The sequence below is a fragment of the Urocampus carinirostris genome, chromosome 1 (assembly GCF_059441175.1).
Source record: "Urocampus carinirostris isolate Australia breed hairy pipefish chromosome 1, RoL_Ucar_1.0, whole genome shotgun sequence".
In the NCBI taxonomy this organism is placed as follows: Eukaryota; Metazoa; Chordata; class Actinopteri; order Syngnathiformes; family Syngnathidae; genus Urocampus; species Urocampus carinirostris.
In genome coordinates, this window is record NC_142349.1 from 24,751,328 (window position 1) to 24,768,323 (window position 16,996).

The following is a 16,996-nucleotide window of genomic DNA, read 5'->3' on the forward strand; positions in this document are numbered from 1 at the left end:
TTGCATTTTTGAGTATTATATGTTATCGATTGTGTGAATGAAGGCTGTGGCTTTAACTACTTATACGAGTGACACCACTTGTGTCAAAATGAATCCCGAGTGGGACACAGGGCTGCATCTTTTAGGTTTTCCTTTCCACACACACTCATTTCATTAGCAAGCCATGCAAAAACCCGCTCAAAATCTCTGTTGATATGATAAACTGAATTGTGTTCAAAGGTGCTTCCTTCATATGCCACGCTGTGCTTTGGTACACTGGAGAATAGACTTTCTTATCAGTAAACTGCTGTTTAAGTCTCTATTCTTTACTATTTACTGTTGCATAAGATAGTGAGTAAGAAAATGCAAACTGTCCAAAGTTTGAAATTGTGGAAAGAGTGACAACTCATACTGTAAGTTATTTTTTTTAATCTGTTTTCCCAACCCTTTAAATTGAAAGAAAATGACAGTTTGACTCATTTTTTCATTTAACTGTTCAGAGACAACACAAATGAGTTCGTAAATTTTCACACGTACATATAATATAGCTATTGGCTATACAAGCATTTCAGGAGTATGTTTATGCAGAAAATTTCTGCAGGACCTAAACATTTACCAAGAAAGTGTTTTTAATAGTGTTTCTAAAACGTTTTCATTAAAGTACTCCAAGTGAAATATTATTTACAGCCAAGAACCTCTTAAGACCTACACAGTGTCTCACTAATCTTTGTCATAGTGTACTGCTGAGAAAAAAATGCTATTTATTGGCAAATACTCAAGCTTATTTTCAATATTTTTTCCATCACATTTATTGACATTTTTTGGGGTAAAATGGCTAATTAGATAAGGCACAATACTTGGAATTAGCTAAATCATCGGAGAAGGTAACCCATCTTAGGCTGCGCGGTGGATGACAGGTTAGCATGTCCACCTCACAGTTCAGATGTCCCGGATTCAATTCCAGCTACTGTCCTCCTGGGAGTTGTTTTTTTCCCGGATACTCTGATTTACTCCCACGTGCCAAAAACATGCATTGCAAGTTGATTGTCCCTTGGAATGAGTGGGCATGTGAAAGGTGGCGTGTCCCTGTGAGACATGCAACTGGCTGACAACCTGTCCTAGGTGTCCCCTGTCCACTGCCTGAAGACAGCTAGGATCGGATATAGCACCTTAGTGAGGATAAGCGGCTGGCGAATAAATGAATTATTAAAAATTTTAAAGATTACAAAGGAAATCTAGTAAAATAAGTTAAAATAATTTTAGTGCCTAAAATACCTTTGCTGTTTATCGTAACGATGAACTAACTAAGGTTTCAATCATTCAATCATCATTACAAGCAAAAGTATCAATAGATACTACCATGCAATGTTCCCTCTAATTTTCCACGGCTCTGTGCGTTCACACAAAGTCGGTGAGCAACGCTTGAAACAACAGTGAGCAACCATAAGCCCAAGTGTGGCAAGATAATTAATTATCAAACATGTCCAAAACTTGCCATCAAGTTACATTTTGCTGAGTTTCCGGCAATGCAGAATTATTTTTCTCTTTTGAATGAATTGACTCATGTACTATTGCAAAGGTTGTACGGCCTACAAACGTCGTTTGTTCTTACAATTCTTTCACAAGATATCCATTTCCTTTTATTTCCTGATATATTTTGTCGCATAATATTAATCTTTTTGGGGGCTTATTTAGTCGGTTGCAAGATACAGAACTGTAGTGGAAGTACAATGTTGGCAACAAGATTCACTTGATGCAATTGGAAATTATTTGAATGCAACACAAACTTTTTCTTCTTTTTTCTGTGTTTTTTTCTACTTTTTTTTAAATTCCTTTAAAAAAGTATCATTGTGTTTATTTTTTCCCAGGTGTTACTTTTTTCTTTTTGTTCTTCATTTACTTTTTTCCTAAGTTTCTTTCTTTTCTTTTTTCTGTCTTTTTTCTAAATTTTTCCTTCTTTTTTTCTCTTCCTTTTGTTTCTTTTTTTCTCAGCTTTTCACTACTTTTTCATTTTGGTATTTTTTTCTTTTTTGTTCTATTCCTCCATTCCTTTAAGTCATTTTGTGCATAATTTTACATAATATTTGGTCATTTTGGGATTAAAAAAGCAAAAACAACCTGAAGAGCCGTTTAGGACCCGAAAGAGCCGGTTCCTTTCAATGAGCCGAGCCGAAGAAGCCGGTTCTCGACAAACTACCGACTTCACTTTTCAACTTCGTTTGACATTGACTTCAAAATACCGAATTTAGGACACAACGTCAGGGCAACCCGTGTATTTTTACCTTCATGCACTGTAACTTTAACTTAAGTCGCTTCTTAATTAGTGATTTTGAGCCCTCATTTTTGTGCGCTGGCTAGATTTTCTTGTGCGCTGAGAATGTGCGAGTAGCGGGAACACTGCTACTATGTCTTTAAATGAGGGCAGCTGTGTTGTTAGCACGTCTGCAGCACTGTTCTGAGGTCATGGGATCAAATCCAAATACCAGCCTTCCTGTGCAGAGTTTGCATGTTCTCCCCGTGCTTGCGTGGGTTTCTTCCATGCACTCTGGTTTCTTCCCACATTCCAAAAACATGCATGTCAGGTGGATTAGGAGTGAATGAGCGAGTGAGTTGTCTGTCTCTGTGGCAACCAGTTCAGGGTGTCCCATGCCCAGAGATACCTGGAATGGGCTCCAGCACCCCTGCAACCCCACTGAGGATGAGCTTTGCAGATAATGGATGTCTCTACGTGGATCGGATCGATACTAAAATCCCAAGCACTGAAACGCCCGTCCCTACTTCTTGCCCCCCCAAACGAGAAACTTTCTGATCTATGCTGATTGGTGGATTAATCCTGTCACCCCCACCAATCAACTACAGGGATTTCAGCTGTCACTGTCTTGGGCGGGGTTTCCGTGCAGGCGGAACAGTGGTGTAGTTTGTTTCCAGAGGGCGTCTCAATAGAAGGAAATACAACAATGTGGCTCACTGTAGTAGTCATTGGCGTTGCACTGATTTTCCTCTGTCTAAAATATGTCTTTCCTTCGTCCGAATCCAATCCATTTGAGAAGGACACACGGGAACCCCTGAAACCAATGGTCCATGACCGCAAAGAGAAGAACAAAGTGTTGAAACAAGGTGAGCCCTCCTTTTGCTGCTGCTGTCATTACGGTTTATGAACATTGTATAAGCATACAATAATAACCTTTGTTCGCACGAGTTGTCTTCCGGTTTTTAGTGTCAGTCTTGTACACCAACATGGAAAATGCTGCCATTGATTGTTTTTTAAGTGTATTCGTGTTTTAAATTAGGTTTTCCCACTATCAAATTTGTCTTAATTACCTGTATTGGGCTACAGAAATGTTGAAGGCAAAGTCTCGCGTCGCGCCGCGAAACTCGCGCGAGAATGATCGCGTGGTGCTTGAAAGGCTTTTGCGCTTGCGGTGTTAGACAAAATAATTAAGTTGTGTATTTTGTGTCTAAGTGTATGTCTTTGGCTCAGACAGAACTTTTCTAGCAGATAAAAACTGTATAGAAATGTACTGACCCTTTGCACCTTCTCTGGCAGAATGAGAGCCATGACGGACGGCGGGAGGCACTTGAATAGGCAGTTGAGTTGAAACAAATACCAATACTGTAACCACGAAGGAAGAACACGATCACCACTTTTTACCACGGGGGTATTATTCCTCTGCGGTGAGCAATCATCCAGACTCGATTTGGAATATAATTGCTTTTATGCAGTCAAACAAAGGGACTGGTGTTGTGCCGAGGTACAACACTGTCAGGCTGTCAGCCCTCAATTATTCCAGGATTTGCAGCCAACATTTTTACAAAGTACATATGACATTTGTCCAAGCAATTTAATGTTTAGTAGGTACGAGTCACATCAAAGACAATCAATATAATAAGTCAGCTAGTGCTAACTACGTTAGTTGATAACCGTTGCCGTTTCTTACTACAAACACGAGCTGTTTTATTGCGATTAACTAGCAGTTTAGAACAGCATTCTTCCAAATATCCCATGCATTGAAAACGGTTAAGTGCCTGACCATAAAGCTTACTACACCGAAACACACTGCCAAATTACCAATGGAAATAAATGAGAGACAAACGTTTAGAGGAGAAAACTTAATTTCCTCAAAATAAGTATGATTAACGAGCTAAAAAGTGATTTCTGTACAACGTGCAAATTCCCTGTGCTTTACAGTTGTATTACATTTCCCCCAAAATTAGAAAGTCGCGTTAGTAACGTTTGTGCGCGGGAAACATTTCACGCAGTGCATTTGTCGGCAGAACAAAGCACAGTAACTAGTGTCTGAAATAACGTCTGCCCGGACACCCGGGGCGTAGATCTTTTACGTCGGGCCTACAACTTACACAACGTCTCTGCCCGGGTGTCAGACAACTTTTTCCAGGAAAACAAACCAAAACAAAAAAAATATTATTATTATTTTTTTAAATCAAACGTTTGCTTTATTCCGATTTAGAAATCTTCGTTCGGTTTGGAAATTTTGGAATTTCGGTTCATTAGGCACTTTGCATTCTCGGCAGCCAATCAGAAGCCTGCATCGAATAACTTTGTGCCTACTGGACTTTCTCGAGCGTTATAAGGTTGCGCATTTGAATATCATTTTCCGAAGTCAACGCACAGAGAACACAAGAAAATTGGATAAGTGGCCAAAACCTCAGCCCCAGAAGAACTATTCGAAAGAAGCTAACAAAATTTATGACGCTACAAAACAAAAACGTACATTAAAAGCATCGTAGAAAGAGGAGTTCACGTGGCTTGTAGCAGACATTGCATGAATGAAGATGAGTAAATACAGGTACATACTGATGGCAGATGGAAAATAGCGATGTCATATACCTGCAATGAATGTTATAAGTAGATTTAAAATAAACTTAATTTTAAAGTGTTGTTCAGTTATATATTCTGCTTATCAATCCTTAATACTTTGTAACAACGGGGGTTTTGCGATTAGTCGTCTTATTGCATTTCAAGTTGTGAAAAATGGGGCAGGCAACTTTATGGCTGGGCGGGCAACTTTTCACTGTTGTCTGCCCTGGTGTCCGCTAACTTCTTGTCATGAGTTTCAGATACTGCAGTAACGCGTACAGGCTAAAAAGACTGGTAAACATCCAGACTTTTATACAATTTTAGATCAGCATATGTGTATGGGGATACTCCATTTACAGTATAGTAGTACAGATGGTGTGGACTAAAGTCCGGCAGAATGGAGGTTTCTGTTTTATGTGTGAATATGTCAGGAGGAAGAATGTATTGGTCGGTAGCTAGCTTTGCTAACGTTATAATCATTTTCTCTAAATAGTATAATTTCTGACAAGGTGAGCCACCTCATCTGACAGCTTCACAATATTAATTTTACTAGTTATTCCCAATGGTGTTGAATACTGCAGTATAGCTTTTTTTGATGTTGTTGTCTACTGTTTACTGGACTCATCCACTGTTTACTCCAGTTTATTACCGTCCATCATGGTGTCGTTTGGTCAGCAAATCTTCAATAGAACGTTTAGACCCGTTTCCACCCTACTCAATCACTGGATCTTAACAGGATGCGTGCACATTGTTGATCCAGTAGCAGTACAAGTCTGAAGGGAGCAATATATTTTTTTGTATGTTGAGTTGCCTTTTTCGAGTTGCAATGTTCCAAAAAACAACAACAACATGCCCAGCTGTTGTGTGTACATGTGCCCTACTTGAAAATTTAAAGGCTATAATTGTTTTGCAATTTCCAGAAGAAACAGGCCATTTCAAAAGCACCGTAGGCTGCAATCCATTAAAATAACCGACTCGACCAAGGACTTCATTAACTATGTCCGCATTTGTGGTGTACATTTCATACCTAGCAAGTTACTGTGGCAATCTGGGTTTGGATTTACTTGAATGCCGAATGCCTTAAGTGTAAGTAGGACAAGTGTTGGGGAAATGCTATTTGCTGTATATAAAACATTGTTATTATTTTGATAATAATTATCATTATTAATTGTCGTTATCATTATTTTTATTATTATTATTATTATTAAACCAACCAACACAAATGACAAAATGTATTGGGTGGGTGCAAGCCATGGAAAGTTTAACTTATGTGTGAACTAAGCTACTATAAATATGAACTGTTCATGTGAACCACCTTTTTCATCCATTTAACTTGCTGGCATTGAAAGGTATTTTACTCATTACTCAATTTTGTTGATGTTGACTTAAAACTCTGAAATGAGATCGCTATCTTGCTGCTTGTATATACTTTGTGCTTATTTGAGATGTAACTATCTATGAAACACAATCTTTTTCTGTCAATCGGCTGGTATAAACTAACATCTATTCAGCCTTTTGGCCTCGACAATGCGCGCGCAGGTAGGCTACGCCTCACTTGTTTACAAACACAGAAAGGAGTCTATATGTGATTGAAAATATTTAATATGTGGATGTTTGATACCACATTTTTTTCATACTGATACCCAAAATCTTTAGTAGTTACAGATACTACTTGTAGTACATACAATTCACTCTCCTTCTTTTCTTAATATAGCATTTATAAAATGTCCATTTACAATACAATTCCTAAATGTTCAATAGCCAGCAAAGGTAGCCGATGTAATAATACCATCACAGGTACTCACATCTTAAAAAAGGTGCTTTCAGATGCTGCCCTACTTACGAATGAGATACGTTCCGGACGATCGTTCGTAATTTGAATTCGTTAGTATGTTGAATTCGTTCATAAGTTGCTTCAGTGCTGTATTTTTTATGGCATGTATGTTTAAGGTTTATATAAGTTTGTTTAGGGTTTGTATAAGTAATCTGTATTGTTTTGTACTACAAAATAAACATTTAATAAAATAATATGCTCTATAAAGTTAAGTTTAACTTACTTTTGGAAGATGAGCTTCAAGAGTAAGGCGACTTCCTGCTCCGTGGTGGTAAGTGGCCGAAAAAAAGCAATCCAAATATTTTGTCATCCGCATCAAGCTTTCCTATTCCACTTTCATTTCAAAAGAACCATATTGAATGGATGCACGATATATTAAACAATAAAAATGTCAGAGTTCTTAGCGCGCTCGGGATACAGTACAGTATGTTTACACAGTAACTAGGAAGAGGAAGCGGATTTCTTCTTCGGGGTGGATGCTGGGTGACCTCTCACAGCGCCACACGCTGGTAGCGGCAGAAAGAAGCACTACAGTAATGTCCTTTACTCGGAAAAAGGTGCACACAATACAAAATCTAATTTACAGCAATGTCCGGATATTTTTCGACGTCCCCCAAAATATTCGTATCTACCGTTTTTTGTGAATGGTCGTAAGTAGGGGAGTGTCTGTATTAACACCGATACAATACCCAATAACGATACTTATTTCTTTATTTCATCTAATTTACCGGTACTGTATTCTTCAGTTGATGCCAGCAATAGTGACGCACTACCAGGCGACTTTTCGGCACAATAATTGTATTTTGGATCAATTTAGTCCATGTCCTTGTTTCAGCTATTTCTATAGTAAGCTACTTGTATAATACAATAAAGCTAGCTAAAATAAACCATGCTGAACTAAGCTAAACTTAAATAAAAGCAATTTAACTGAGACAGTTAAAAACTGTTACGTTCCGATGTGATCGGTGAAGTGAATCCCATGAAAGTAGACACAAAAATAAGATTTATAAATGGATTTATTTACAGAGAAGTAAGTATAAAAAGACTCTGAATTTTCAAACATCAAAGAAGTCAAGCTTGCGTCAAAGCAGGCTCTTCAACTTCTAATAGATTAGCGAACACTAACTAACTCAAACGACAAGAACGCAAAGTGATGCAGAATGAGTACTCACAGGTAGATTGAACAATGACAAAATGCCCTAGCAACGAGACCATCAATTACAGGAGTTAACGAAGCTTTGCATGCGCACTCCAAAATCCATAATACGCTTGTACTAGTCGCACCATAGGAGGCAGTATCTTTTGGTGCAGTACGGAATCATGGATTATTTGCATTGTTGTTGTACTTAGGCTTCCTAGCTAGTAAGATTCCTGAGAACTTGGACGCCGTTATCATTGGCAGCGGGATTGGTGGTCTGGGCCTAGCTGTGCTCCTGGCTAAAGTGGGAAAAAAAGTTCTTGTTCTGGAACAGCATGACCGGGCCGGTGGATGCTGCCACACATTCACCGAAAAGGGTTTTGAGTTTGACGTTGGTAAGGAAAACATTTGAAATCATTGATGATTATCATTTTGGTAACATAAAAACAATACAAAGAGTGGTTTTGTACCATAGGAATCCACTATGTTGGCGAGCTGCTGGACCACAAGCCGTTTCGCTGCATGTTGGACCAGATGACCAATGGTCAGCTGCAGTGGGAGCCGTTGGAGAACCCGTTTGACCACGTTGTGATCGGGCCCCCAGAAAATCGTCGACGCTATCCCATCTATAGCGGTAGCAGACGATTCCCTGAAGAGTTGAAGAAGTGTTTCCCTGGCGAGGAAGCGGCTATAAATGAATACATGAGACTGGTCAAGGTGAGGAAAAAAATGGGAGCAATGATGGCCGGAGTAAATTGACCGCAGTGATAGTGAAGTCACTGATTTTAGGCAACATTGGGGAAAGTACCAATACTGTACCATGTCAGTGTAATTTAGTTGGTCCATTTTCAGGTATTGTAAATATACGTTTATATTTCTACATTTACATCAGTTTTCTGATCATTATTAATACTGAACCAAAACATTTCTAAGTATCATTATTAACAACAATGCTACTCTCTTAGATAATGTAATTATCATAATGTTGCTTATTATGATTAATCTTAATATTTTTAAATCTATAATTTTTACACTCACCATTGTAGCATCGTCCTGTGTTTGTTATTGTGCTTTTGTAGAATGGCCAATTTCCATGCCTCCACAGTATGTCCTGCTGTGTTAAGGCACATGCACGTACACACAAACGCAGCACAAAAACCCCGTGGATTTATTGACACCACTGGTTGTTCAAAGATATCCATTAAATTGACTGTCTTTACTCTTGTTTTACTCAAGAAAACAGGCCGAGGAATCTGGTTCATGGCAGTGCTTAAGCAGTTACCATGGTTCCTGGCTGAAGTGTTGGTCCTCAGTGGTCTGGTCAAACATTTGTCGGCCTTTTTTGAAATGGCGCCCCGCAGCCTGACCGAAGTTGTCAATGGACTGACGGAGAACAAAGACCTCAGGGCTGTCTTCTGCTACATCTTTGGCACCTATGGTAGGTTGAAATGATGACTAATGGACAAAGTAAATATAAAAATTTAGAAACATTTACGCTTGGTTACTAAACTTTTGAACATCACTCATATAACATATTGGCAGTGGTGATAGCAGAACTTGCGTGAGGTTTCTTGTCTGGTCCATCACTATAAATAAAAAGATTAAACGGTTCATTTTACTTGCTTACTTAGTAACACACATCAGTTAAAAGTAATAACATGACTGTTTAGCAAACACAAGACAAGTTGGTCTGACTGCTATATTTGGGTGTATAACCAAAATATGGTTGCACAGGCTATTTCCCTTCAAACACCAGTCCAAACACTATTAGCTTTGATGTAAACTTTATTCAAACTTCCCGCCTGTGTCCTTGACTTTCACTATCATCGCCTAGGTAATATGCCAAAAGATGCCAGCTTCGCCATGCACAGCCTGCTGGTCACTCATTACCTAAATGGGGCCTGGTATCCAAAGGGGGGCGCCAGCGAGATCGCCTACCACATGATCCCCATCATCGAAAAGGCTGGAGGTGCTGTCCTGGTGCGAGCGCCGGTAAATCGAATCCTGTTCAACGATGCTCGTGAAGCGTGTGGTGCGTAGTCTCGCTGTGGCCAAATTGTACTGTGGTCACTGTTGACTTGTTTTAACGGTCTCTGGTTTACGCTCCACTAGGTGTGAGTGTGATGAAGGGGCAGGAGGAGGTACATATCCATGCTCCTATTGTCATCTCTAATGCGGGTATTTTCAACACTTATCAGCAGCTGCTGCCCAAAGAGCTCCAAGCCATGCCAGGTAAGGTTTATGAGGAATATGTAAATGTTTGGGATGGACAAACACGAGCGACGTCATTGCGCGAGTAGACCTTATTTCTGCATTAACTTTTGACATTAAATTATAGATGATTTTGTTCAAATCACAGCTCAATCAACTAAGTACAGTGCTTGTGTCCACCTTTATCCAAAAAGTGTGCTCCTTTGCTTGGTCTCATGTATTTAAAATTTGTGTTCGTATGTTGCTTTCCGGAAGCGTGGACCTACACCATAAATGTGTACATCTGTGGTATTATTGACGTCCGGACAGAAAACAAAATCGAAATGTAACAGAGAAATCAACCAATTCATATAATGCTTCAGAAACATGTCGGCATGAGTCATTCTTCTCTGTACTACAAGCTGATAGTCCCCCAAAAAATCAGGGATGGAAGAACTGAGTATGTTCAGTAATGCGCTAGAGTACGGTAGTCAGATTTGTTTATTGGGTATACATGGATGAGTAACCAAACAATTTGAATCAAACTTATGCAGCATGACAATAATCATAGTAATATCTCTGAGTGCTTTTAAATGGCTTTACAAAACCTACATATAGACTTATGTACTTACTGACTGTCACTCTTTCAATCAGAAGACACACACATTTTTTTAAATTTCAGTCGTTTAAATACCAAATGTACATACCACTTTTTAATAGAGAGATGTGCCATAAATTTTAGTCTAGACTTTAAAAAAAAGTTGCCAGGAGATGTGAGGACAGGAAAAAAACTTTCTCACTATGGGATTGTTTACACAAAACCTTCCACCAACTAGCTCAAGGCTGTCTTAGTAGTTGGTGATCCATGCTAGTCTTGCGAACAGCAAAAATGCTATTTTCCATATATTACAAGCCAGCTTAACCTCTATATATTTCTTCAGCTATTGTTTGTTCTCTGACATGATACTTTTACAGTGGTATCTCTACGTAGGATTTTAGTTTGTTCTGAGAGTAGCTTTGTAACCTGAAACATTTGTAAGTAGAGATGCCTTTTTGAATGTAAATGCTCTAATCTGTTCCAAGCCCCGCAAAAGTGTGATTTATTTTTTTCAATAAATCATAAGAGTTTCAGAAACAAATACATGTTAAAATTACTTTACCGCACAATCTTTTTGGTCGCATTTTTGTGTGTTTGTTATTTTGTTTGTTTGTTTTTTCAATGGAGTTGTGAGTTGTCTTTGTGTTTTTTTCTGTACTTCGAAAATCAGTGGGTCTCAATTTATAACATGAGTAATCTAAATCATATTTCTTGTAATGTACATGGACTGAATCACCCCATCAAAAGAAGGAAGATATTGAATCAACTCAAAAAATTGCAAAGCTCAGTAGCTTTATTACAAGAGACACATCTGACAGAGATTGAACAAAAGAAGTTAAAAAGAGAATGGGTAAACCAGGTGTTTTACGCCTCTTATGGTAAGAAAAGGGCAGTAGTAATTTTATTTGGATAAAGGTGTTGCATTTAAAGTTGAAAAAGAAGTGAAGGACAATCTGGGTCGATGTATAATGATTGAAGGGTCAATGGCCAGTATGGATATATCAATAATGAATGTTTATGCACCAATTGAAGAAAAGAGGACATTTTTTCAATTTTGAGCTGAAGTAATAACCAATTGTGCGAAAGGTATGTTATTTATAGGTTGTGATTTTATTACGGTACAAATGGCAAATCAGAAAGGTACCCAGCAGAACATGGACCAAATACAAAGAGGTCTAGGGTTTTAAATAGCATAACTAACAACATTCGGAGGTTATTAAACATAATTTCGAGCACAAATTATAAAGCCCAACCCTCGATGTTGCCAAGTTTGGACGCCCAAAAAGCTTTTGATAGGGTGAAATAGAGCTTTTTACATCAAACCCTTATAGCTTTTGGCTTCTCTCAACAATTTGTAGAGTGGGTGAAAATAATCCATAAAAATCCTAAATCTAGGCTTAGAGTCAATGGTCACTGTTCAGACTTCTTTGATCTTAAAAGAGGAGTCAAGGGGACTGTCCATGTCCGCTCTTGTTTGCAGTAAGCATAGAACCACTAGCGGAGTTGAGAAGACAAAACGAGCAAATAAGGGGAATAAGGGAAATATCGCTGTTTGTGGATGACTTGTTAGTAATGCTGAAAGTGCCCCCTTTATCATTACCACCACTGTGGGAAAACCTTAAAGTATATGGAGTATTTGACTAATGAGAGCAAATCAGTAGCAATGGTGATATCAGGAAATTGTCCAACATAGGTGATAGAAAAATTTGAATTCAAATGGACAAATAAGGGTTTAAATATTTGGGGCTGACTATTACACCGCATTCCACACAGCTGTTTGATGCAAATGATGGGAAATTGATGAAGGAAATAAAGAAGGACTTGGAAAGATGGGAGATTTTGCCCTTAAGCCTTATCGGAAGGGTAGAAACAATTAGAATGAACATATTACCAAGACTAAGCACGGCGGCGCAGTGGTTAGCGCATGTGCGGCACAGTTCATGTCTTGGGAACCACCTGTGTGGGTTCAAATCCAGCTCCAGACTTCCTGTGCGGAGTTTGTATGTTCTCCCCGTGCTTGCGTGGGGTTCTCCGGGCATTCCGGTTTCCTCCCACATTCCAAAAACATGCATTTCAGGTGAATTGGCCGGTCCAAATTGTCCTAGGTGTGAATGGGCGAGTGAGTTGTCTGTCCCCGTGTGCCCTGCGATTGGCTGGCAACCAGTTCAGGGTGTCCCCCGCCCACTGCCCGATGATTGCTGGGATGGGCTCCAGCACCCCCGCGACCCTACTGAGGATAAGCGGTGTAGCTAATGAGATGAGATGAGATATTACCAAGACTATTATTTCTGTTTCAGTCTCTTCCTATTCTGATCCCGGAATCCACATTTAAAGTGTTAAATAAATTGATATCAAAATTCCTTCGGCAAAATAAAAAACCCAGAATTAAATACGAAACCCTTTTAGCTTCCAAAGAAAAAGGGGGCTTGGATCTAGCCAATATCAGAAACTATTATTGGGCAGCTCAAATTAGAGCTCTAATTCTGTGGATTACGAAAGATAAAGATACAATATTGGTGGACATGGAGCAACAGTCTTGTCCAAATCCTTACCATCCATATCAGTAGCGATGTGGAAGAAGTTAAAATTCCAGAATGAATGGATTAAGGGAATTATTAAAACATGGTTAACAATACAAAAAAATAAAAATACTACGGTCCGTGAATAGGGCTACAAAAATAGTAAAGAACCCAGATTTTAAACCTGGGGTTATGCATGTAGGATTTAAAAAATGGTCACAAAAAGGAATGATTTTTATTACCCGAGTGTTTGAAGGACAAGTATTGAAATCTTTTGAACAACTTAAACAAGAATGTAACCATCCTTAAAAGTAATTTTATAAACATTTGAAACTAAGACAATACCTCCAGAAACATGATGAATTGGGGAAAATAAGTAAGGAGCCAACTAAACTTCAAAATACAAGAATACATTCAATTTATGTTGGCAGAACTATGGGAGGGATGGGTATTTCACCCATATTTTCTGGAATTGCCCTGTGACATTGCATTTCTGGAGAAGTATTCAGACAGAAATAAAATTAATTATTGGCTGGGAGTTGCGGTTGGAACCAGTGACTTATGTATTGGGAATTTTGCCAGAAGAGTTATTGACTAATCAAAAGGGCTATGCTTCCGGTAGCAAAGAAATGATCACAGTTTCCTGGTTGAAACTACAATCTCCTGACATAAAACAATGAAGAGACAAATCACTGCAAGACTTCAATTAAAATTTGATTTAATTTGAGAAAAGATGGAAGCCTATTAAACAAATTCTACTTGAAGTCTAAACACCTCACCTTTTATTATTATTTCCTTGATTATCATTTTTGTTGTTGTTTCTTTTGTTTGTTATGGGAATGTCAATTGTATATATTTTTTTTCTTTATCTTGCTCGATTGAGGGTGACTCAAACCTCTGTCGAATTGTGTGTGAAAAATAAAAAGTTTTATAAAAGAAAAGATTACCACACAATAGACATAAATAGAGGGGCACATAATGTGAAAAAACAATTAATAAATGGAATTATAAATATGATCGTTGACATTTTAATTGGCCTTTTTGTTTAATGGTCCTTGGCAGTGTTATCTGCCTCGCGTTTCTTGAAAAACTGATCAAATGACGTCTGCTTTTGTCGACTTTCACAATGTCGTAAATACGCAAGGAAAATGTAATCACAGTGAGTGATAGCTTGACCTGACAACACTATTTCTGGGTGATTCCTTTCCACAAATTCCGAGACTTAATAGAATATTGCCAGGATGTCTTTCCGGCTGATTAATTTCTTTCTCTTATCTCTTGCCTTGTTTCGATGGCTAGAAAAAGTCTCTTCCTCTTCTTTTTTCCTTGTCCACTTTTCTGCATGTCTTTCATTGTGAGGGATAGCTCTTTGTTGCAGTACACTACAGTTGACTGTTTACAGAGCAGGAAGGAGATACGAAAAGCATGCCGGGATTTACACATACGCACTGGCCAGGTAGAACTCTGGAAGTGACGAATGGCTGCACGTACTGTACTTTTGACTTAGTATCCTGAAACGCCTTTGTAACTAGAGGCAATATTTTCACTCAAGATTTATTCATGTTTTTTGTAGCAATCCAGAAGCAGCTGAGCATGATGAAGCATGGGGAAGGTGGTCTCAGTATTTTTGTGGGACTAGACGGAACTAAAGAAGAACTTGGACTCAAAGCTGACAACTACTGGATCTTTAAAGAGAACAATTTTGATGAACTGTAAGTTAAACGTTGGGTGCATATCAAACAAGGGAACTGTTTCAAATATTAATGTTCAGATTTTAGTATACATATTAATTTTGCTCTGTGTATCTTTACTCTGTTTTGATGTCAATATGTTTTTTTTAATGTGGTTGGGACTAGAACAGAACAAATCCAGTTCAGTTCTTTGCTACTGTCAATAGGAAAATGCCACCACTCAAAATGGTAAGGTTTTTAATTATATGCCATTTCGTCCCTCAGTGTGACAAACTACAGTGTCAGCAACAGAGAGAAGTCGTGCAAGAATATTCCTATCCTGTTTGTTGCCTCACCATCTGCTAAGGATCCTACTTGGGAGGAGAGGTCACCAGGTACTTACAATTTGGGGAAGCAGCATCTGGCTTTTTGTGTATAAGTTTCGGTTTTAACAGTCATGTTTTGTTTTGTGTGACACTGTGTAGGCAAGTCCACATTGAGTCTGGTTAGCTTTGCCAATTATGACTGGTTCGAAGAGTGGAAGGACGATAAGGTGACCAACCGGGCATCGGACTACAAGGAGTTAAAAGAGGCATTTATCGAGACTGCACTTCAAGTGGTGTTGGAGGTTTTCCCCAAAATTTCCAGAGACAAGGTAAAATAATGCTATGAAAACACAAATCGCAATGAGTACATTTGGGGCGGCGCGTTGTAACCAAAGTTATTGAGGTTGTCGCGAGTATACGCAAATGGTTGTCAGGTGTCAAAGCTTGCGCGGAGGACTTGAGACTCCTCCTCTGTACCAGCAGAGCCTTGAAAGAATTCAATTGTTTTTGCTTTGCTTTGGGTGGAAGCAAATCAATGTAGAGAAGGCTAAAACGTCACCCATCTACCTCACGTTATTAACATTGTAGGTAGATGCAATACATAAATCACGTAAAAAATGTGCAGGATTGGGGGAAATGTTCTTTTACAAGGGAGGATGACTGATTGACCGTTAGGATTTGTGGAACTCTGCTCCGTGCAACCGGATTTAACTGAAAAGGTGATTGCTTACAGGGAGAAAGGTTTAGCAGTGGCCACTTAATTGGTGGGTTTGTCTATTTAAAAAGGAAACAAATTAGTTCTGTAAATAAGCAGCATCAATATGTAGCACTAAATAACTTTCTTAGAGGGAAGTTTTCTGGCCAGTTTTTATCTTTGATTGGCAGGGAGCGGGAGCCCCTCTTCTTTGTCACACGACACGAGACCTAAACCTGTCCAAGCACCCCCCCAATCAAACATGCCAGATGTATTCTTCGGTGTGTCCGTAGGATTACAATTTATTGCAATGTTTGTAACGTCAACTGTTTTTTCGCCTGATTGTCTGTTGTCTCGTGACAAGTCCATTGTACCTTGTTAATCCTGAGTGTTGTTTTTGTAAACTAAAAAAATTAAAAACACTTGCCATAATCGGTGCAGGTGGAATACATTGATGCTGGCACTCCCATCACCAACACGCACTACATCGGAGCCCCCAAAGGAGAGATTTACGGGGCAGACCACGGTCTTGGGCGCTTCACTCCAGAGCTCAGTGCCAACGTGAGGCCTCAGACCCCGCTCAAGAACCTCTACCTCACAGGTCGCCGCATTGTCCAATCCAATGTGTTTCAACCTCAATTGAGCTATTACATATTATTACAGCCATACTTCAAGTTTGAGTGAAAATTAGCTTTAAGACCAGACAACAAAAATAAGTTATTTTCTCACAAGGCTCATTGTTCAATAACTGGCCTAAAATACTTCATTCATCAACGTAATCCAATTCTTATCCAGTTGTATACATTTACACGTCTGCTTGTGTGTTTTAGGTCAGGATGTGTTCCTGTGCGGTTTTGCGGGCGCAATGGCTGGCGCATTGACCTGTGGCTCTGCCATACTCCATCGCAACCTGCACCTTGATGCCATCGCGCTGGCCAAGAAAACAAAGTTTATCAATAGCAAACAGAAAGGGGTTTAAACAGGCAGAGTAGCAGCTGGCTTGACTCAGAGGGCTTTTTATTGGGCTGTGCCTGGGGAAAGAAACACATTTTTTTTGCTCTTACCAGATGCTGTCTACTGTGGTCTAATAAATGGTTAAAAAATACCACTGCAACTTTGCAATTCATGCAGAACAAAAAGTAGTGTTCACATTTTTTGGGGGGTGCGTGTGTACATTTCATTTAAAAAAGTGTGAATTTAATAAACAATTTTAATACAAACGTGTGTGG

General features: G+C 39.0%; 1 protein-coding gene across 1 annotated transcript; it reads left to right on the forward strand.

Annotated features, from left to right (window-relative positions):
* The first annotated feature begins 2,868 nt into the window (after positions 1–2,868).
* retsat.2 (retinol saturase, tandem duplicate 2) lies at positions 2,869–16,987 on the forward strand. Its single transcript, XM_088331614.1, has 11 exons — positions 2,869–3,096; positions 7,983–8,165; positions 8,246–8,487; positions 9,007–9,208; positions 9,605–9,802; positions 9,883–10,002; positions 14,651–14,789; positions 15,033–15,142; positions 15,233–15,402; positions 16,209–16,368; positions 16,598–16,987. The coding sequence occupies exons 1-11, from the start codon at positions 2,937–2,939 to the stop codon at positions 16,744–16,746; spliced, it is 1,833 nt and encodes a 610-aa protein (XP_088187740.1). The 5' UTR covers positions 2,869–2,936; the 3' UTR covers positions 16,747–16,987.
* Positions 16,988–16,996: the final 9 nt, after the last annotated feature.

Coding starts and splice junctions, on each gene's coding strand:
- retsat.2 (XM_088331614.1), top strand. CDS start 2,937: ATGTGGCTCACTGTAGTAGTCATTGGCGTTGCACTGATTTTCCTCTGT. Junction 9,209..9,604: donor CTACATCTTTGGCACCTATG/GTAGGTTGAAAT, acceptor ATCATCGCCTAG/GTAATATGCCAAAAGATGCC. Junction 15,143..15,232: donor TTGGGAGGAGAGGTCACCAG/GTACTTACAATT, acceptor GACACTGTGTAG/GCAAGTCCACATTGAGTCTG.